The sequence below is a fragment of the Pollachius pollachius genome (genome assembly GCF_949987615.1).
Source record: "Pollachius pollachius genome assembly, chromosome: 16".
Lineage (NCBI taxonomy): Eukaryota > Metazoa > Chordata > Actinopteri > Gadiformes > Gadidae > Pollachius > Pollachius pollachius.
In genome coordinates, this window is record NC_136949.1 from 2,561,920 (window position 1) to 2,584,419 (window position 22,500).

The following is a 22,500-nucleotide window of genomic DNA, read 5'->3' on the forward strand; positions in this document are numbered from 1 at the left end:
CCTTCCCCCCCACACCAGATGGTGACACACACACACACACACACACACATACAGATATACCCACACAGAGAAACACACACACACACACAGATATACCCACACAGACAAACACACACACACAGATACACCCACACACACAAAACACTAATCCCAGCCTCTCTTCTAGAAGCTCTTATGGTTCAGAGACCATCGGGGGGGGGGGGGGGGGGGGGTGATCTGTCTCTGTCTCTCCCTCTCTCTCTTTCTCGCTCCCTCCCTCTCCCTCTCCCTATCTCTCTCTGTCTCTCCCTCCCTCTCTCTCTCTCTCTCTCCCCCTCCCTCCCTCTTTCTCCCTCCCTCTCTCTCTCTCTCCCTCTCTCCCTCCCTCTCCCTCTCTTTCTCTCTCCCTCTCCCTCTCTCTCTCCCTCTCTCTCTCCCTCCCTCTCTCTCTCCCTCTCTCTCTCCCTCCCTCTCTCTCTCTCTCTCTCTCTCTCCCTCCCTCTTTCTCCCTCCCTCTCTCTCTCTCTCTCCCTCCCTCTCTCCCTATCTCTCTCTGTCTCTCCCTCTCTCTCTCTCTCTCCCCCTCCCTCCCTCTTTCTCCCTCCCTCTCTCTCTCTCTCTCCCTCCCTCTCCCTCTCTTTCTCTCTCCCTCTCTCTCTCCCTCTCTCCCTCTCTCTCTCCCTCTCTCTCTCTCTCTCTCCCTCCCTCCCTGCCTCTCTCTCTCTCCCCCTCCCTCCCTCTTTCTCCCTCCCTCTCTCTCTCCCTTTCCCTCCCCCTCTCTCTCTCTCTCTCTCCCTCCCTCCCTGCCTCTCTCTCTCTCCCCCTCCCTCCCTCTCTCTCTCTCTCTCTCTCCCTCTCTATCTCCCTCTCTATCTCCCTCTCTCCCTCTCTCCCTCCCTCTCCCTCTCTCTCTCTCTCCCTCCCTCCCTCCTGGGGGGTCTACCTGGTCCTCGTGGTCCTCCAGGGGGTCCTCAGAGCTGTCCCGCTCCCCAGGGGAGGAGCTCTCTGCTGGGCCGGGGGCGGGGGGGTCGCTGGTGGCCCCTCCACTCTCACTGGCCTTTCTGGAGTCAGCCTACACACACACACACACACACACACACACACACACACACACACACACAGCTTTCATCTCAATACACAATGGCTTTTTGGAACGAGTGTGCGTGTGGGTTTGATTGCATAAGATAATTATCATAATTAATTAATCCCAGACTGGAAATTTTGGAGTCACAGGCTAAAGTAGAGGACCAGAATAATAATTAAAAAGTCCAATCAAAAATGTTAAAGTCTGTATGTGTGCGTCCGTGTGTGTGTGTCTCTGTGCCTCTCTATGTGTCTGCGTTCATGTGTGTCTCTCTGTGTATTTGTGTGCCTCTGTCTGTGTGTGTGTGCCTCTGTCTGTGTTTGCCTCTATCTGTGTGTGTGTGTGTGTGTGTCTCTGTTTGTGTTTGCCTCTGTCTGTGTGTGTGTGTGTGTGTGTGTGTGTGTGTGTGTCTCTGTATGTGTTTGCCTCTCTGTGTGTGTGTGTGAGTGTGAGTGTGTGTGTGTGTGTGTGTGCGCCTCTGTGTGTGTGTGTGTGTGTGTGTGTGTGTGTGTGTGTGTTTGCCTCTGTCTGTGTGTGTGTGTGTGTTTGGTGTGTGTGTCTCTGTATGTGTTTGCCTCTCTCTGTGTGTGTGTGTGTGTGTGTGTGTGTGTGTGTGTCTCTGTATGTGTTTGCCTCTCTGTGTGTGTGTGTGAGTGTGAGTGTGTGTGTGTGTGTGTGTGCGTGCGTGGTGACCTTGAAGCTGATCTGCTGGGCCAGCTCCTGGGCCTCGCTGTCCCCTGGCCGGGGGTCTCTGTCGGGGGAGGGGGGCAGCAGTGCCGTGCGCATGGAGCGCTCACACGCCTCGCAGCGGAAGTCCTGAGACCTGATAGGACAGGACGGCCAGCGGTCAGGGGCGGAGCCAAACCCGCTCAGGGGGAGGAGCCAAGCTCTCTCAGGGGGAGGGGCCAAACCCTCTCCGGGGGAGGAGCCAAACCCTCTCGGGGGAGGGGCCAAACCCTCTCCGGGGGAGGGGCCAAACTCTCTCGGGGGAGGGGCCAAACCCTCTCCGGGGGAGGAGCCAAGCCCTCTCAGGGGGAGGAGCTAAACCCTCTCGGGGAAGGAGTCAAACCTTCTCAGGGGAGGGGCCAAACGCTCTCGGGGGAGGAGCCAAACCCTCTCGGGGGAGGGGCCAAACCCTCTAGGGGGGAGGGGCCAAACCCTCTCAGGGGGAGGAGCCAAACCCTCTCGGGGGAGGAGCCAAACCCTCTCAGGGGGCCAGGAGAGAGACCGTCTGGAGGGAGACGACCCGGAGTGCGACCACGGATTAAAGCTCCATGTTTGAGTTGTACAGAGCCACCCCCCCACACCCCTGCTGGGACCCGGGGGCTGAAGGGTCCAGGTGAATCAGACCATCAAGGAGCTGGTGGGGTCAGGGGGCGCCTGGCTCTGGGATCTACAGGTCAGACTGGATTAGGGTTACAGTGGGAGCAGAACCCAGAACCGTTGGGCTGCGAGCCAAACATCCCCACCACTACAAAATCCTGACCCACAACTAAAGTTTGGAATAACGATATTCTGCAACTCTGGTGAAATTGAACCGAGAACCCATAGCCTAGTTTTAATCTTTGTGTGTGTGTGTGTGTGTGTGTGTATGTTAGTCACTGCCGTGCACGTCCCATCTGTCTCTGTCAGGTGATTGGCCGGCCTGCAGGCCAGACGACGGCCGGACCCCCACGGCGTTCCGGACCGCCGGCGTTCCCGTCCGTCTGTCCTCCCAGCGGGACAGACTCCGCCCCACAGGAAGACCGGGAGAACATCCCAGAGTCTGGCTCTTCTGGAAGCCTTGGGTTCACCCCTGTGATTCGAGGTCGGGACCCCGCTCCGGGCTTGGACCCCACCCAGGTTCGAGACCCCACCCAGGGTTGAGACCCCACCCAGGGGCATCCCTTCATCAGAACCATTTCCTCAGAACTCCGCTTTCACCCAAGATCAAAACACAAGAAGATAATCACACCGCCTGACTGCAGGACGGGTGGGCTACATGCTACAGGCTACAGGCTACACTGATATAGGCTACACTTCTACAGGCTAGAAGGCTACGCGCTACAGGCTACATGGCTACGGGCTACACGCTACATGCTACAGGCTACACTGCTATAGGCTACAAGGCTTCATGCTACAGGCTACATGTCTACAGGCTACACACTACAGGCTACACACCGCAGGCTACAGGCTACAGGCTACACACCTCAGGCTACAGGCTACATGCTATAGGCTAAACACTATAGGCTATACACCTCAGGCTACAGGCTACAGGGCCCTACAGGCTACAGGGCCCTACAGACTACAGGCTAATGGGCCCTCTGACGGGGACTTTGCAGTCAGGCCTTATCAGTCACACGCGGAGCGGACGCTTTGATCCAACGTGACTCACTGTGCAACAAACCGTGAAATCCACCATTTAGCGACTGAAATGGAGTTTCTTCCACATTCCAGATCAAGAAATGTCTTGTTTTAGACTCGGAGTCTCTGTGATTCAGTGTTTGGAGACGCTGTATGCTGCTGCACTGGACTGAACCAGCTCCACTAATGTTTTCACACCAGGGAGGATGATCACCAGTATTAACTACAGCCCATTTGTCAGGCTGCCTGCAGGACAGTGCTACAAACTGTAGCCCAAGCGCTGCCGTTGGCCTGTGAAACTCACGACTCTCCTCTTATTCCCGAGGCCGTCTCCTCATCGTTGTTTGACGTCTTCTTTTGTGACGTCCCTGAAAATAACTCAACGGGTGAAGAAACTTCAAATTGGAGTTTATATTTGGACTTTTCTAAACCAATATCATCCTCTCACGGGCTGGGAGGTGAACGCTGCAGAGCAGAGGATTTATCACTGTGACAAAACACAAAAGCAGAGTATCAAATATTATTCCACCTGGAGGACCCTAGATTAGTCTCCCTGTAATGCGTTTCCATAGAGACTCTGAGGAGGAGAACGCGGTGATGGATTTAGTGGATGTGTCGCTGCCGGTCGTCTTGGAGAGGGCTATGGGTATCGACTCCGAGCTTTGGTTCGCTGCTCGTGAACCCTGCCTTGCTCAGGGGCACCGGCTGAAATACGAGAGACAATAGTTGGCCCGACCATGCGCACCACCATTACTACCACCTCCGCTAGACAAGATACAGGCCACTCCCACTCAACACCAACCGGCCGGGTCTTCTCCTTGTCTTCACTTCTGTCTTACCCTTTCCAAAGTGATTGCCGCCGTGTGCCTGCCAACAGGAGACAAACAAACCTGGCTAGATTGAAGGTAACCCAGCTGGATGAAGCTTACCTAGCTGGAGTGAAGCTAGCCTAGCTGGAGTGAAGCCAACCTAGCTGGAGTGAAGCTAACATAGCTGTAGTGAAGCTAGCTAGGCTGGAGTGAAGCTAACCTAGCTGGAGTGAAGCAATCATAACTTGAGTGAAGCTCACCTAGCCGGAGTGAAGCTAACCTAGCTGGAGTGACGCTAACCTAGCTGGAGTGAAACTAACCTAGCTGTAGTGAAGCTAACCTAGCTGGATGAAGCTAACCTAGCTGGAGTGAAGTCACCCTAGCTGTCATGAAGCTAACCTAGCTGGAGTGAAGCTAACCTAGCCTTCCTCCACGGCCCAGAACCCGACTCTCTCTGAGAGATAAGCCCCGCTGCATGGCCGACCAATCACCGGGACGCTCCTGTCACCGGGGGAAGAAGAAAAGAACGACAGAGGAAATGAGAAGCTGGGACAGCCTCGTCTCAGAGTCTGAGCCCAGACCAAAGAGAATTGTCTTCCATCAGAAGAAGGACAGGAAGGTATTTATAGCCGGCTCCGTGTCTCTGGCCGAGCGGCGGGTCCAGACGCTAATTGAAACCACGCTAGGCTCCCGTGCTAACAGAGGCGCGCCGCAGCGCTAAGAACAGAAGCGGCGTCCAGGGACGGAGGAACCAATCAGGACGGCTGCGTGCTGGAACACGTTCCGCCTGAGGCGAGCGTTATTTCACAGAATTGATTTAAGTCGTCGTGAGAGGGAACGGTTCGGTGATCGTCTTCATGCGCTGCGAGGCGTCGACTTGGGTGGAGGGGTGTTGATTGTATCTCATCCTGTCGTGACTCAACACACCAGGGGGTGTCGTGTGAACCCCCCTTCAGGAGGGTTCTATCCAGTGTGCTCCGTGGGGAGCCAGGAGAACGGGACGCAGAACATGGAGTTCCCCAGGGTACCGTATTGTACCCGTACGTCCCTCACAGGGGGCACCCCCGGGTACAGTGTCCTAGTGTCTGTCCCTCACAGGGATCACCCCAGGGTACAGTGTCCTAGTGTCTGTCCCTCACAGGGATCACCCCAGGGTACAGTGTCCTAGTGTCTGTCCCTCACAGGGATCACCCCAGGGTACAGTGTCCTAGTGTCTGTCCCTCACAGGGATCACCCCAGGGTACAGTGTCCTAGTGTCTGTCCCTCACAGGGATCACCGCAGGGTACAGTGTCCAAGTGTCTGTCCCTCACAGGGATCACCCCAGGGTACAGTGTCCTAGTGTACCAGCCGTGGTACCGGTACTGAGCCGGTACTGCACATCACACTGATGACTCCACACTCGGAGGCAGGGACATCAGCATCTTAACTAGGAGTAAATCAGTCTGAGTCAGGGCCGAGTCCAGACTGATTTACTCCTAGCTAAGATGGCCGTGACAGTATGACACACGACAGTCCTAATCACAACTCACCAAGTAAAAATTTGTTTTTTTCTAGACTTTCCATTTCTTTGAGGAGAGCATCATTCTCCCCCGGGGAGGGAACCGGGCTGCGTCCCGGGGGGGTGAACACTGGAGAGGGGGGGTTGTGGGTTCCAGGTTGACCTTACTTTTTGGCCAGGCAGCGGCGCTCCTCTGGGGTGTAATCCAGGGACCCGATGGCACCCTCCCCCTTGGTGGGCATGAAGCCGATGATGGCGATGAGGGCCGTCCGGACTGGGGACGGAAACACAGACAGGCCCAGCGGTTAGCTCAAACCCCAGCTATAGCGCCCCCCCAGGGGGATTTCTGCACCTGGCTCATTCGAGACCTAAGACGACAAGATACCTACAGGTCTGAAAACATTTTACCACTCAGAGATTTAAAAAAATAATAATACCTAACTCCTAGAATAACAGTAGGAATCCACAGAGCCACGGTGAATACAGAGAAGGAATTAATGAGAGGAGGGAAGGTGAGAATTAGAACAAACAATAAGACACAGAAGGAGGGAAGGAACCAAAGCCAAGAGCGAGGAGAGCCACGACCGAACGACGCAGACCTCGGCCCTCCAGAGGAACAAACCCAGAGCCAGAGAGGGCTGGGTCACATTCTGAGTTACATTCTGTCGGGGCCGCCGCCCGGTGACATAAAGACGTGTCCTGCTTTCTCCAGGACGTAAGCCCGGTCTAAGCCCCTTACTGCGTTCCCCCAGCCGGCCACAGAACAGAGGGGTCCTTAAAGGTCCCATGACATGCAACCAGGTGTGGGCTGATTAGCCGCTACAAGCCGTTTTTGGAAATCTGTCCCTTATGAGGGCGGTGGGCGTCACAGGTGGGCGTGTCCACCTAGATGTGTGCTGGATAGATCAGCCTGCCAGCCTACCCAGTGGACTGTAGCAAACGTTGCTCATCTACCCGTCACACGTCTAGGTGGACACTCCCACCTGTGATGTCATAAGGGACAGATTTCCAAAAACGGCTTGTAGCAGCTAATCAGCCCACACCTGGTGGCATGTCATGGGACCTTTAACGACGGGACGGGACGCCTCTGGAACAAATGCCAATCTGTCCTGTTCCGGAATGGAACAGGACAGACGTGTCCGTGGGTCTCAGAATCAACTCTCGGTGATCCTGTGTGCTGAAACAATTTCATGCACTACTGGAATATGTTGTGCCTCATGTCTCTAAACGTCAGGCGGCTACGCAGAGCGCGAGCCTCTGTAATCCAGCCGGAGCACAGAGCAGGGTTATTTAAAAAGACGACAGCCCGCTGCCCCCGCAGGGACAGCGAGAGCAGAGCCCCAGTGCCTCTCTACACTGGATTACATGTGTGGGCGCAGCACCCGAAACAATCCACCAGGGAACAGGCAGTTCACTGGCCTCTGGACATCTGGGAGGGGCGGGGGGGGGGAGAGAGGGAAGGAGGGAGGGGGGGAGGGAGAAGGGAGAGGGAGGGAGGGAGGTGGGGGGGAGGAGGGAGAAGGGAGAGGGAGGGAGGGAGGAGGCAGGAAAGAGGGAGAAGGGAGAGGGAGGGAGGGAGGGAGGTGGGGGGGGAGGAGGGAGGGAGGAGGGGGGGGGGAGACTCCCTGGTGTGCATTATCCTTCATCCAAGAGAGCGCTTTTATTGTGTAAAGAACCCATTTCCCTTTGGCTGCGGTCTCTGGTCCCACTTGGGAGACCCTCTCCGCGTTCCTCCCTTCTCATCCGATCAACATTAGCATTTATTAGCTGCTCGTTTGCTCACAGGGCTAATGAGAAAAGGCACCACTTCATTTACACTAACGAGTTCATCACAACACAGCCTATTTTTAGCTCCCTGTTCAACGATCAGAGATGAAGACATCACAGCACCCAGTGGGTGGTCTCTGGGAGACCATCTCTCGCTTTGTTTCATCTCCCCCCTCTTATCATTGGCCTTACTCCCTCTCTCCCCCCAGTCTCCCCCCTCTTAACGTTGGCCTCACTCCCTCTCTCCCATCTTAACGTTGGTCTCACTCTCTCTCCCCCCTCTTAACATTGGTCTCACTCCCTCTCTCCCCCCTCTCAACATTGGTCTCTCCGTCTCTCCCCCTCTCAACATTGGTCTCTCCGTCTCTCCCCCCTTAACGTTGGTCTCACTCTCTCTCCCCCCTCTTAACGTTGGTCTCACTCTCTCTCCCCCCTCTTAACGTTGGTCTCACTCTCTCTCCCCCCTCTTAACATTGGTCTCACTCCCTCTCTCCCCCTCTTAACGTTGGTCTCTCCGTCTCTCCCCCTCTTAACGTTAGTCTCTCCGTCTCTCCTCTGCGTTTCCCTCAGACTTCTCTCTCTTTTCCACTGTCATCCTCTCCTCCTTCTCTGCGCTATTCGCCTCCCTTTACTCCCCTCTCTCCTCCCCTCCCCTCTCTCCCCTCCTAACATCTCTCTGTCCTGTCCTTCTTCTCTCCTGTGGAGCCCTGGAGGTTTCATCAGATCTATTTCTATTCATCTCCACGCCGCTCGAGCTCTGCTCCTGCGTTTGTTCCGGAGGGTTTGGAGGGAGAAGGTCGTCTCAGAGTCGCCGCTCTCTGTGGATGTTGTCCTCTCACTGTTTGTTCTGTCAGAGGTGTGCGAACACCGAGAGATGTTTCGTCAGGCAGCATGTCAAGTGATGAAACCGGCCTGAACTGGGTCCCCCCGTGGCTCTGGGGGTACTGAGGAAGAACAGAGCGGCCACAGGGGCTGGTACTCAGAGGAGCTGGTACTCAGAGGAGCTGCTACTCACTGCTCCAGGAAGGCTGCCAGGTCTCTGGGTGGTGGCCGGAGATGCTCAGGCAGATCTTCTTCCCCACCTCGAACCTCCCGTTGGGCTGCAGAGAGAGAGAGAGAGAGAGAGAGTCAGTACCGTCACCGGCAGTGTTGGGGTAGTTACTCAAAAAAAGTAATTAGTTACTTATTACTAGTTACTTCTGTAAATTGTAATGAGATTACTTTACTAGTTACTGCATTTGAAAAGTAACTTCACTACTTATTACTTTACTTTCCTGTTTCTTAATTTACTGTAGATACATGGACAAACATCATAGCCCTATCATCACTTAGTGTTTATTGTATAAGTCTATACAAAATAGCATATAAAACCACACTTTTCATACACAAGGCAGACTCAAAGTCCTTCACATATAAACATTGTCATACAATAAAATAAATAAAAAATTAATTAATAGAAAAGATGAAAGATGAAAGAACGATATCCCTGTCTGCACAAAGAAATGCCTCAGGACAAGTTTCAAAACACAGGCTTTGGGAAACATGAAAACAAAAATTAAGCGGTCAATGAAAATTATAAAAAGTTCACTTTATCCCGTACAATTAAAACAGAAATGCACTTAAGCGGCGGTGACACATGCTGTTACTTTATGTGGTCCAAAGGCTGAATAAACCTTATCTATTTCGCAAGCTATGACATCGTAAGTGTGTCTTCCTCTCACCCTCTTGCAGGCAAGAGCAGCCTTCTCAAGTTTCAAAGTAATGCTGTCTATCCAGTGCACCGTCATTCCTAAGTTACTTTTGTTGTTGGAGGACCAAACGTCCGCGGTGGTTGACACATGATCCAGGAAGGACTCAACAATTATTTTGAGCTTTGATTCCATGTCGGTATAACACTTGTTCAGGTAATGGGAAAATGTCTTCCTGTCGGATGTTGGCTTGCGAGTCGCAGGTATTTTTTTCTAGTATTTTTCTAAATCTGGGCGATTCAATAGTCGACAGGGGAAGCATGTCTTCTACAATGAACCCTGCAACCTGCCGGTCTTTCTGTGTCACCTGCTTCTGGGCTCCAACACTTGAACACTCCTTCGCACAAGCAGCTACATCACTCAAATCGATCGCTGTGGCAACGTGCCGAGACAAGCAGGCGCTGCAGACACACCGGCAGCACGCATGCACGCACCCCAACAGATCAGAACTTTACACGCAGGCGAACACGGCTTGGGTTACGCAGGAAAGCGCGTTACTATAGTCTAGTAAAGTAGTGTAGTTACCGATATTTTAAATGTAATGCGTTACTTTACTTCGTTACCCAAAAAAGTAATATGGCTACTGTAACGCGTTACCCCCAACACTGGTCACCGCTACAGATCGTACCGACAGAGGTACAGACAGTCCAAGTCATTCATTGTTTAGTTTGGGTCATTTTGAGTTTCCGGTTATTACCTTTTGGTATCACTTTTACTTTGTTTAACTCTGAACCTGCTTTGGCATTGGAAATATTTACTTTTCAATCCAATAAAGCTTGAATTTATTTGATTAAACAAGGATTCAGTATGAGTCTCCTCTCCTGCCCTCAGTGACATGATGGGAGCAGAGACATAGGGAGAGGGAGAGACAGAGGGAGAGGGAAAGGGAGAGACAGAGGGAGAGACAGAGGGAGAGACAGAGGGAGAGAGAGAGAGAGAGAGAGAGCTAGGGAGAGGGAGGGAGAGAGGGAGAGGGAGGGAGAGAAGGAGGGAGAGACAGAGGGAGAGGGAGAGGGAGAGGGAGAGAGGGAGGGAGAGAGAGAGAGAGAGAGAGAGAGAGAGAAGTGGCAGACAGGGAAAGAAAGAGTGAGAGAGTGACGGCAAGGAGCCAGAAAGTGAAGACGTGTGAGAGCTGACAGCAGGACTTTTCTTCTGGTGTCGTATCGCGGAGCACCATGTGGCCACCATTTTAAACCCTGCTGATCACGTGACCTCAAGTCCTTCACATCAAAGCACTATTTAGCATTTTGGGGGATATGGCGGTAACCCTTCTACAGAAGGCCGAAGAGCGAGTTCAGACGTGTCATTACAGAGCCGGTATGGGGAGGGGGATAAGGGGGGGAGGGGGAGAGGGGGGTGAGGGGGTAAAGGGGGCATCTGGCTCAAGCAGGCCTTCAGGTAGACTGTGGACATTGGGGATCGAACCCAGAACCCTCTATCCGGGGGTCCAACAGCCTAGCCCCTAGGCCATCCTGCCCCAGACCAGTCCTGATTTATAGGTAGACCGGGGGGGGAGGGGTTGTTTACGGTCAGGATGATGATGATGACGATGATGATGGTGATGATGATGGTGATGAAGATGGTGATGATGGTGATGATGGTGATGATGATGGTGATGGTGATGATGGTGAGGGGTTGTGGGGGTGAGGAGTGAGGGGGTGCCTCAAAGTGATGATGACGATGGTGAGTGGGTGAGGGATATCTTACAGTGAGGATGAGGGTGTGGGGGTGAGGAGGGTGACAGGGTGAGGGGTGCCTTAAGGGGTGAGGGGGTGTCTTACGGTCAGCAGGATGATGCTGGGGGGTTTCATGGGGTACTCTGGGGGCAGGACGATCCGGCCGTGGTAGACCCCGCCGTCGAAGTCCGAGTCCGGGGGGCCGCGCACCGAGAAGTGCCACTCGAACAGGTTGTCCTGGGGGGGGGGGGGGGGGGGGAACACATGCTAACAAACGCATGCTAACGTCCCGCACAAAGGCAGGCCAATGCAAGCTGATGAAGGAATACGCTAACAAACGCGTGCTAACCTCCTAGCACACACGGGCTAATGCAAGCTAACGGTTAAACACGCTAACAAACGCATGCTAATGCTGAGACACACGGGCCAATAAAAACACTCCAACACACACATGCTAACGTAGCATTATAAGCAACACACATGAATGTAAAGGTAAAGTGTCTATTTCTCACTGGTAACACTGGAACCAGTACCAGACTATGGTACCGGTACTACTGGTACCAGAACCAGATGAAAGTACCAGGACCAGACGATGGTACCAGTGCTACTGGTACCAGAACCAGATGAAAGTACCAGAACCAGACTATGGTACCAGTGCTACTGGTACCAGAACCAGATGAAAGTACCAGGACCAGACTATGGTACCAGTGCTACTGGTACCATAACCAGACGATGGTACCAGGACCAGACTATGGTACCGGTGCTACTGGTACCATAACCAGACGATGGTACCGTTGTTACTGGTACCAGTACCAGACGATGGTACCGATACCGTCTCCTGGTACCAGGCAACGTGGGGACGGTCTCACCTCCAGCGGCTGGGCGTGGTAGTGCTCTGTGGGGTCGCAGAGCTCTGCAGCCTCCTTCATCAACCGCTTCACCGCTGCACACAGACAGGGAGGGAGACAGGTCAACGGACAAACAGGGAGGGAGACAGGTAATCAGACAGACGGACAGACAGATCCCTGTGTTTGTGGAGCCAGAGGTCAGATACAGGTCATTAAGGAGAAGGTCGGGGGTGCGTTTGAGTGGATGCCGCGGGATGTGTCGCCGTGACGCTAACGGACACCGACTGACAGCGTACGCTCGGGGGCGGGGCGCCTGGGATGAGCGTGCACGGAGCGCACGTGTACACACGCCGCATCGTACCTGTAATACAGACCGCTACCACCAGGTGGCGCCGACATCGAGAAATCCTAAGTGATCACAACGATAACCGAAGAAGAATACTGTTTTGGACTTTGAGTAGAAGGCAACGCTTTAGGTATGCTGAAGAACGACTAACAACCTCAGGACGAAGGCCCGGAGACAGGGCGGACATGGACTGGAGCCGGAGAGCATCAGGCTACGTTTGAATAGCAGAACGTCCGGTTATGACCGGCCGGTAAAGGCTTGCACCCTGCACTGTACCGGTAGAACCTTAGTGGGTGACCCGGCAGGGACACAGCCAGGAACACCCTCAGCTGGGGAGGCAGTATTTCTGTCTGTTTTTGTAAAGTTTAGCAGAAAAAGTCTTTTTTCAGAAAAAGTCGAATCTGCACGCGTTTTCAATGCAGAGTGGTCAGGCGTAATATCACTTCTGTTACATAACCCAGTTACCTTTACATATTCTATCACAACCACCTACTAATGAAGGTTGATTTGAGTCAACAGTAAACCGATTCTAAACGATCAAGGCATCGGGCTGAGATGTTAATACTGTGACAGCGGACAGCCTATGAATATTTCACAGCTCTGCTAGAGAATCTAAAAAGATTACATTCTGGAATCAGTCGAGGAGCAGATGCTTATCTCCAAGGCAAATTACAAGTGAGGCTAAGAAAACTCTGAACTTTTGATTAAAGTTTAGTTACACTACGTGAACGAATTTCCCACTAAAACAGAGAGAGCGCAGCGATCAAGCAATCAGAACGACAGAGAGCATCAAAGTGGGTTCTCACTTTGTCAACATCAAAATCAATTGAACAGCAACAAACATAGGGGGGGCCAGAGAGCAGAGGGTGGTGTTTGAGGAGGTGGCGGGTCTAGAGGGTGGGGCTGATGGAGAGCAGAGGGAGACTGGGGATGGGCAGACAGCAGATGAAGGCTCCTGGCTGTCTGAGCGCCCAGGCAGGGGAGCAGAAAGATGTTCGGTTCTTTCGCTGGAGGAAGGGAGTGCAGCTGCCACAGGATGTGGTCACAGCTGTGGCAGGAAGTAAGCATAGCTGAACACGGAACATGAGGCGCAGCCCAAGGCAAGACTTGGGTAACTAAGGTAACTAAAGTCCGTCCCTTGCTGTGGTGTAGATGGGGGATGGAGCAGCATCACCAGGCCCTGCTCTTTCAGCCCGGACTGGGGGCAACGGAAAGGACTTCTAGGGTGTTTGTTCCCATGATGCATTGCTTTTCCCCACATAGTTTCCACTGGAAGGTATCAGTGCACGTAAAATGTAGCGTATATCCTACTTCAAACCTCCTTTGCAAAAGGGCCACTAGGAAATAGGCCCATGCATTTGATTGGCTGACAGGGAGATTGGCACCTGTATGCACCAATTTCCCTGTTATACCTAACTAGAAGTTCCAGTTCTTCAATCAATGCCATTTCATTGTCCCAAACTGTCCTTCAGCTGGCTCCAGTCAGAGTCAGAAACCCAGGAACAGATCTTCAGAGGCAGAACCGCACGGTAGGAGAGTGCAGCCGTCCCTCATCCTGGTCTATAGGATGAAAGGAACCAAATAGACTAGAGAGAGAGAGAGAGAGAGAGAGATTTAAGATTTAATGAGGCATGTGTTGGGCTTTGAAACGGAGTCCTGATGGAGCGACGCTGAGGGCTGAGAGCCCGCGCTCCGCTGGGATAACCTTGATGAGCACGGTGCCATCTCCTTCTAAGAGCCATTTGGCGGCTGCTTTGATGCCCTGACTCCTGCCAGGATAAGGAGCTACATCTCAAAGAGCAGAGTCCGGCCCCGCCTCCTTCGGCCCGGACCGGGAGGCAGCCCGACACAGCGGCCAATCAGAGGGCTTTTCCACCTCCCCACTACCGGGGATAGGAGGCAGGATTCATATTAGACCAGACACAAAACAGGCAGAGTTAGACAGTAGTGGCTCAGAGTGTTAGACAGTAGTGGCTCAGAGTGTTAGACAGTAGTGGCTCAGAGTGTTAGACAGTAGTGAGTCAGAGTGTTAGACAGTAGTGGCTCACAGTGTTAGACAGCATTGCCTCAGAGTGTTAGACAGTAGTGGCTCAGAGTGTTAGACAGTAGTGGCTCACAGTGTTAGACAGTATTGCCTCAGAGTGTTAGACAGTAGTGGCTCAGAGTGTTAGACAGTAGTGGCTCAGAGTGTTAGACAGTAGTGGCTCAGAGTGTTAGACAGTAGTGGCTCAGAGTGTTAGACAGTAGTGGCTCAGAGTGTTTACTGTTTGGCCATCAGAATTGGAACCTTTTGGCTGAGGGTTCGACTCCCAAACCCCGATTACTTTGTAGACGTGGTGTTTGACTGAACGGTAAACTGACTGCATCAATATCTCAGCCATTACCAACAACGCCATGCCCCCCCCTCCCTCCCCACCCGGCCGGGTGGCCTGTCGCCGGGTGACAGCGGGAGTGATAGAGGAGCTAATCCGCCCTGACAGCCTGTGAGAGCTAGTGCTGAATGACTCTACAAGCTAGCTAGCAGGGCTAATACAAGCTAGCTAGCAGGGCTAAAAACAAGCTAGCCAGAAGGGCTAAATACAAGCTAGCCAGCAGGTCGACACTACCCAGTATTCTAGGCTACAAGCTAGCCAGCAGGACTATGCTACAAGTTAGCCAGCAGGTCTACGCTTCAAGTCCCCACCCCTTCATGGAGGGAACCAATCCTGGTCTTTAGGGGGTTTGAGGTGTGAACCCCTTTGAGGAGGTCATTAAGGGGTACCACTGATTAGGTGGACGAGGCCCGTTGGGTTCTGACTGGCTTATAACTGGTGGAGAACAGGAGAGATAGAGAGGAAGCCTTGTGTATTATCTGTTTATATCTCCTGGTGAGAAGGACCTTGATCTGCTCTTCACCACCAGGGAGGGGGGGGGGGGGGGGAAGAGGAAGAGCGAGAACAAAGCGAGAGCGAGAGATTTTACTAATTTATAGAATCAATTGCACTCTATGGCTGTGTTTGTATTTGACTTTATTCCTACTTTTCATCTGGCTTCATCAGCTTTGTTAAAGTAACACGCACACACAAACACACACACAAAAACAAACTTCACACTGTAAGTACAGTGTATATTTTTATAGGAGTCATTTTATACTGGACTTTTCAATACACTCTTAGTATTACCTGTTTTACTTTTTATCTTCCATGCCAAAAAAGTTTTTTTGAATTGAATTGCATTGCGAGAGATTCACCCCCTCTCTCATGACCTCTATCATCCACCCCCTCTCTCATGACCTCTATCATCCACCCCCTCTAACATGACCTCTATCATCCATCCCCTCTCTCATGACCTCTATAATCCACCCCTGGTCCCATGACCTCCCACATCCTTCTAGACATTAGGAATGTTGGAAAATAAATGGCATGATAGAAATATGTATCCTATTCAGATGATAAAATGAATATTAAAATGTGTATTTTCTTTATAAATGTGCTGGCTCACGACGCCTCAGTCTACCTGCATATGAAAACGCCTGAGGTTAAGAACTCAGCCCGGATATATTCATATTATAATCACGCTGCTGAAAAGACAGACTGACAGACTATACAGCCCAGTGAAGACAAGCTAACAAGGTTCAATGGTCGATGAGTATGGGTCATTAAGGAGTATCTGAACCAGAGGATCAGGTGAACTCAGTCAGCTCAGTGGAGTCCATGTTCAGCAGATCTTATCCTCTGGCCCCATGTTGGATCGAATCACTGGGTAAACTGGTTTCCCCACACCACTAAACAAGATGGCCGCTCTTGGGGGATACGGTTTCTGGAAACCCAGTCCGGAGCGCTTTCCTTCTGACAGAGAAGTTTGGGAAGTGTGTAAAAGTAAGACCGTGTTGACACTTTCACAAACTCTCTTCCCCTTATTTACCAGGACAACCGGAGCTCAAAGGATCCCCGCAATAGCCTGTCTGCACACCCCAGTCTTTATTTATCCCAATTACTGTTTGCTCCTGAGGAGCTTAGCAAGCATTATCTGGTTCCTGCACGTGTAGATGGAAGGGGCTGAGGTGTCATTTGGACTGATCCTAAAATAATTGCTGGCGCCAGATAGACAGGTTTAGACAGATAGACAGGTACTCTGATGTCAGACACCTTAATAGCTCCAACAGACCGTGCAGACGAGATCACCAGAACAATAGCATTAGAAAGTACAGTTTAAAGTTTTAGGATTTTAATGATTTTATAATAGAAGGCAATATACAGCCTGAACAGTTATAACTTTGGTCTAACTAGAACAAACTAAACATCAGAATTTATTTTTTAGCATTATCTAATTAATGATAATATCATAATATATTTTTTTATCAAATTATAACTGTCAAACATTTTAAATGTATTTAAAATGCCCAATATGAACGACGAATGATGAATATGATGACTATACTATCACCGGGACTGTAATAAAGACAAAAAGCCATGTAAGATCCACAACGTCTAGTTTGCATATTTTGAGTTATTGTTTTGAAGTCTGTACGATTATTATTAAGATAGCAAATTGGCACGGACCTGTAAGGCTTCCGCAGAGTCATGGCGGCAGAGGAAGTTACATCACGTGCCGATGATAAACGACACTACAGTAAGGACCTAAACCCGAACCAACCAGAGCAGGAGCCGAGGACGCCCTTCAGAATAAAAGCGCTGCCAGCCTCTTGCTGCTGTGGGGGGGTCTCACGCAGGGCTCCGGTACACAGTCGCCCCCCCCAGTGAGGGGTGAAGTGAGCGGGACTGACAGGGTGGGGTGGGGGCCCCCCTGGGTCCAGCTGGCATGGAGCTCCTCACCGGACACGTTACGCAAGACCCAGCCGGGAGGGTGGAGGAAGGGTGGAGGTGGAGAGGCTGAGGGCGGAGGTGGAGAGGCAGGGTGGAGGGTGGAGGAAGGGTGGAGGTGGGGAGGGAGGGCGGAGGTGGAGACCTAGACTTCTGAGGTGGTGCCTTCTGAGACGTCAGCCTCCACCCGCTCAGATGCTCCTCTGGTGACCTAGCATGCTGCTTCCAGGAGATCACGATGGCACCTCCTTCTAGAGTGTGCCCCTCCACCTCCTCAATGAGGAACGCAAGGAGACAGGGAGGACCATGAGATAACACCTCCTCTGAGGAGCACACATTGCCCTAGGGTAGAATGCAGAATGCACCACCTCCTAAAGAAGGAGAATAAAGAAGGAGCACATGACACCATCTCCTGAAGGACAATACGACAACACCTCCTTCTAACATAGGAGTTCTTATTGTTGGAGCCGCTGGAGGAAGAGTGAGCAGCGGGCACCAGGAGGAGCGCCGAGAGAGAGAGACACCAGGAGGAGCCAGGAGAGAGACACCAGGAGGAGTCAGGAGAGAGACACCAGGTGGAGTCAGGAGAGAGACACCAGGAGGAGTCAGGAGAGACACCAGGAGGAGCAAGAGAGAGACACCAGGAGGTGCAAGAGAGACACCAGGAGGTGCAAGAGAGAGACACCTGGAGGAGTCAGGAGAGACACCAGGAGGAGTCAGGAGAGACACCAGGAGGAGTCAGGAGAGAGACACCAGGAGGTGCAAGAGAGAGACGCCAGGAGGAGTCAGGAGAGAAACACCAGGAGGTGCAAGAGAGAGACACCAGGAGGAGTCAGGAGAGAGACACCAGGAGGAGTCAGGAGAGAGACACCAGGAGGAGTCTTTAGAGACACTAGGAGGAGTCAGGAGAGAGACACCAGGAGGAGTCAGGAGAGAGACACCAGGAGGTGCAAGAGAGAGACACCAGGAGGAGTCAGGAGAGAGACACCAGGAGGAGTCTTTAGAGACACCAGGAGGAGTCAGGAGAGAGACACCAGGAGGAGTCTTTAGAGACACCAGGAGGAGTCAGGAGAGAGACACCAGGAGGTGCAAGAGAGAGACACCAGGAGGAGTCAGGAGAGAGACACCAGGAGGAGTCAGGAGAGATACACCAGGAGGAGTCAGGAGAGACACCAGGAGGAGTCAGGAGAGAGAGGACCTTCACACTGAGAGCATGGCCCCCGTCTGCTGAGGCAGGAGGAGGTGTGGTCCTAATCTCTTCACTCTCTCTCGCCACAAACAAACCAGAAAGCTGTACAAAGAAAACGACCGGATTCCCGTCAGTATGCCTGCCCTTGGCCGACTCCCAGCCCAGGAGGTGTAAGGGGGCCGCGGGAGAACAACACTGAGCACTTCATCACACAGTAACAGGAGACAAGGCCGCGGCTCAGAGCTACTGCAGAGATAAGACTACACAGCAGGACCTCTGGGTGTGTGTGTGTGTGTGTGTGTGTGTGTGTTTGTGTGCGTGCGTGTGTGTTTCGCTTTCAGCCAGCTGCACAGGATACATGTAAATCGTCTGACACGCTCAGCACTCCTATTGGGTGATCCCCACCTGGCCCCAGCCCTGCTGCCCCTCATCCTGTTTGGCTATTGGCTCTGTGCTGCCAACGGCCCGCCTCCCACTCAGACTACACTGAGCAGCTGCTGTCTGGGAACTACCGTGTTTAACTCTGGGACACGTGGGCACCGGGCAGACACACACACACACACACACACACACACACACACACACACACACACACACACACACACACACACGCTGCTGTTCCCAGGCCGAGAGATAGTGAGAGAGTGAGAGAGTGAGAGACAGAGAGAGAGTGGTGTAACAGCCAGGGTGAAACGTTGTGTATTACAACATTCAGAGGGTCAATTTATCTACTGAAAAAAATATTATTTCTTCCATTACACGCTAAATACTTTTACATTTAGAATCAATATATTTTTTTTTTACTGTAGATAATAATCTAATCATGTGTGATGGATAGCTGTCATCTATGTGATGGAGAGATTAGATTACATCCATTTGATGGACAGTTGTAATCCATGTGATGGACAGGCGTCATCCATGTGATGGACAGGCGTCATCAATGTGATGGACAGGTGTCATCAATGTGACAGGTCGACAGACTAACCAGTAACAGAACAATACCACACTTTGCGATGAGTCCCATTAGCCAAACAAAGTAAACATCCGTTCCCAGCGGAGGTTAGTGAACATTGAGCGGCCTTAACTAACCACCTCTGACAAACCCTGGAGGAGAGGAGGAGGGCAGGTGGAGGAGGAGGAGGAGGAGGTGGGGAAGGAGGGCAGATGGAGGAGGAGGTGGAGGACAGATGGAGGAGGAGGTGGAGGACAGGTGGAGGAGGTTGAGATGCCATCATCACTTTCAATATATTTGACATCAGCAGCTTAAAGGCCATCAGATGAAAAACCCAACAGACAACCGACTAACCAGCAACTAGGAACCCAGAAACATCCCACTAACCACCAGCAGCTACTAGGAACGCGGGATCATCCCACTAACCAGCTACTCGGAACATCCCACTAACCAGCTACTCGGAACATCCCACTAACCAGCTACTCGGAACGCGGGAACATCCCACTAACCACTAGCTACTAGGAACCCAGGAACCCGCCGACCGGTCGTAACAGTGATAAGCCCGTTAGTTAGTGAACACAATCCACTAACTTAATTAACTCAGCTATTACACGTCGGAGCTCCGCGCGACCAGGACACGTCAACGCGGAAGTGGCTCACGCGCATTCAGCACACTAACAAACTCGGCGTCTGACCGGTCCCGCGCGGGGTCCGCCCGCCTCACCTGGACTCTTGAGGTTGTACTGGTTCTCCATGGTCAGCGACGTCCCAGCTGCTGGTTAAGCGCTAGTCGGAGCTAGCTAACGAGCTAACCACTGTGAGCGTCACTGAGCCGCCGGTGGGTTTAAAGGTCCGCGGGAGAACCACCAGCCGTCGGTCTGACCGTGGGGGGGCCGTCGGTCGGACCGTGGGGGTGGGTATCGCCTGCTGCCGCGGTCGCTGACCTGGAGTTTAGTCTCAAGTTCCTCGGATGGTCCGCCTGAGAGCTACGATACATATGGTTGACGTCACATGTAAAACGTAAACAGGAAGTGGAGTTCGCGGCATCACGGAGCAGGAAGAGCCATGCGTCACGGAGGAGGAGGAGCCACGCGTTACGGAGGAGCGCGAGCCGCTCGGACCCGGTCCACGGAGGATATCACGGGATGAGATGAGGAGGAAGATGAGATTAGACGACAATGGGGAGTCAAACAATAATCACAGACTGGGATGTGGTTGCCATAGCAGCAACTAGCAGGGTTCTCAGCTTTTTGACGGACAGGCCACAGGCGGTGAAGATTGGGAGCTGCATGTCAAATACTGTCACTCTCAACATCGGTGCCCCCCAAGGATGTGTTCTAACCCCCCTGCTTTATTCCCTATACACCCATGATTGTACAGCCAATTACAACTCAAACTCTATTGTCAAATTTGCGGATGATACAGTAGTGATTGGACTCATCTCAAACAACGATGTTACAGCCTACTTAAATGAAATTAAGATGCTGACATCATGGTGCAATGACAACAGCCTTGAACTAAACATTGCCAAAACAAAGGAATTGGTGGTTGACTTCAGAAGGGACAAGCAGAGGCTACATCACACACCACTGAACATCCATAGTGCCCTGGTGGAGACAGTGAGTCACTTTCAATATCTTGGAGTAGTCATCTCTGAGGATTTCATGGACATCCCACATTTCCAACCTGGTGAAAAAAGCAAGACAGTGTCTGTACCATCTTAGAAAGCTGAACAAATTCAGAATATCCAGAGAGCTGCAGAAAACATTCTACTCAGCAACAATAGAGTCTGTTATTTCTGGAAATATCACAACCTGGTACGGAAATATATCAACTCTCAGGATAAGAAGGCCTTGCATAGAGTCATCAGGTGTGCAGAGAAAATCCCCAACACTGCACTCCCTGGACTTCAGGACATCTACACTAGGCGTTGCCTGTCAAGGGCAAATACAATTTTAAAGGACTGTCATCACCCAGGCCATATAATGTTTCAATGGTTGCCCTCTGGAAAGAGGCTTCGTTCTCAAAAGGCCAGAACAGAAAGACTGAGAAGAAGTTTTTTTCCCCAAGCCATACGTACAATGAATGCATAATTCCCCCCTCTTCATAAACTTTTTATTTTATTTTATTTATTTAATCCAATCTTCTTACTTTTCAATTATTATTAAACTTTGCACAGCTGGGAGTTGCAGTCGCAATCCCCATTTCACTGCTTTTTGTTTCTCAAATTAAGCATGTGACAAATAAATACTTGAATCTTGAACTACAGACTACAAACTTGAAGACCATGTTCCTTCCCCCATGATGGGGGAAGGAGGTCCATCTGAGTGAGGTCATGAGGGACTCCCTCACTGACCTTTCACCCCTGGTGTAGCTGGTGGGCATTCAACCCTCCACTCGATTTAAACTGAGAGGAGTCTGGTGTCCTTAGTGTTGCGATGCCACCCCCTGGACGATTTAATAACCACACGTTATTATGACGACCTTCACGATCCAATCAATACACATTTGGAGAAAATAAAAAAATATGTCTGAATATGTTAATATTTTCTATATTTAGTTAAAAACTTTTAATTGGTTGACATTGCCGTACAAAATGCTCCATACCATCCGGCAAAATGTTCTTCATAAATGAATCAACCTGTTCTGAATGTGATATTTTTAATATTATGTATTGACACAATCAATGTATTAGTCGAAATGTGAGCCTTCTTTGTTGTTGGTAAAATACATTCATTCATAAAATAATCCAAACGCTTCTTGTAATTTAACAGTCTCACCACACGATGGCAGCGTGAGCACATGTAATACACTGCTCATAATTACTTGATAGGATAGAAATGGTTTATATGTTATTGTATACATTACAAAAATATTTTTCAATTCTGAACTTTTTGCTTCCTAATTATTCCTGTTGTTTTAATATTTTACCCTGTGTTACGTATTATGTTACCAGGTCTGTATTCTACTATAATCCATCTCCATGGTTCTGTCTGCGTGTGTTAAAGGCCCCCCCAGTGTATGGGTGGGGGAGATATTAATCTCAGATCCAGACCTGACAGTCTGGCCCTCATACATCACAGATCTGTCGTACATCCATAAGGTTCGGTGTCCTTTTTCCCCCGACCGGTGAAAGGCTGTCGCACCGTCACTATAGACGGAGTAATGAATCACCCGCCAAAGGCTGGAGGCTGTTTATACTGAGAGACGATCAACAAAGACGAAGAGGAGCGAGAGAGAGGGTTCAGTCAGGGTCGAGTTACCGTCGGACCCTGTACGGGGACACGAGACGTTTCCAGGAGTGGAGGTAGGGCTCTCTGAGAGACGGCTTAGGACCTGCCTGGACCAGACCCCTTCAGGCTATAGTGTGACCCAGACCGTGGCCACGGACTAAATTCACGTGGGTCAGTCAAAACCGGGTTCCAGTTCAGAGGGGACAGTTTGGGGTCAGGTCCGTC

At 51.5% G+C, this 22,500-nt stretch overlaps 1 protein-coding gene across 1 annotated transcript; it reads right to left on the reverse strand.

The window, feature by feature from the left end:
• Positions 1-162: 162 nt before the first annotated feature.
• ube2j1 (ubiquitin-conjugating enzyme E2, J1) lies at positions 163-20,073 on the reverse strand (the record flags this gene model as incomplete). The annotated part of the gene is made up of 8 exons (XM_079754184.1): positions 19,767-20,073; positions 11,775-11,848; positions 11,011-11,142; positions 8,497-8,581; positions 5,883-5,988; positions 1,757-1,886; positions 923-1,051; positions 163-171 (listed from the first exon to the last, which is right to left on the reverse strand). The coding sequence occupies exons 1-8, from the start codon at positions 19,795-19,797 to the stop codon at positions 163-165; spliced, it is 696 nt and encodes a 231-aa protein (XP_079610310.1). The 5' UTR covers positions 19,798-20,073.
• Between the last annotated feature and the right edge of the window lie 2,427 nt (positions 20,074-22,500).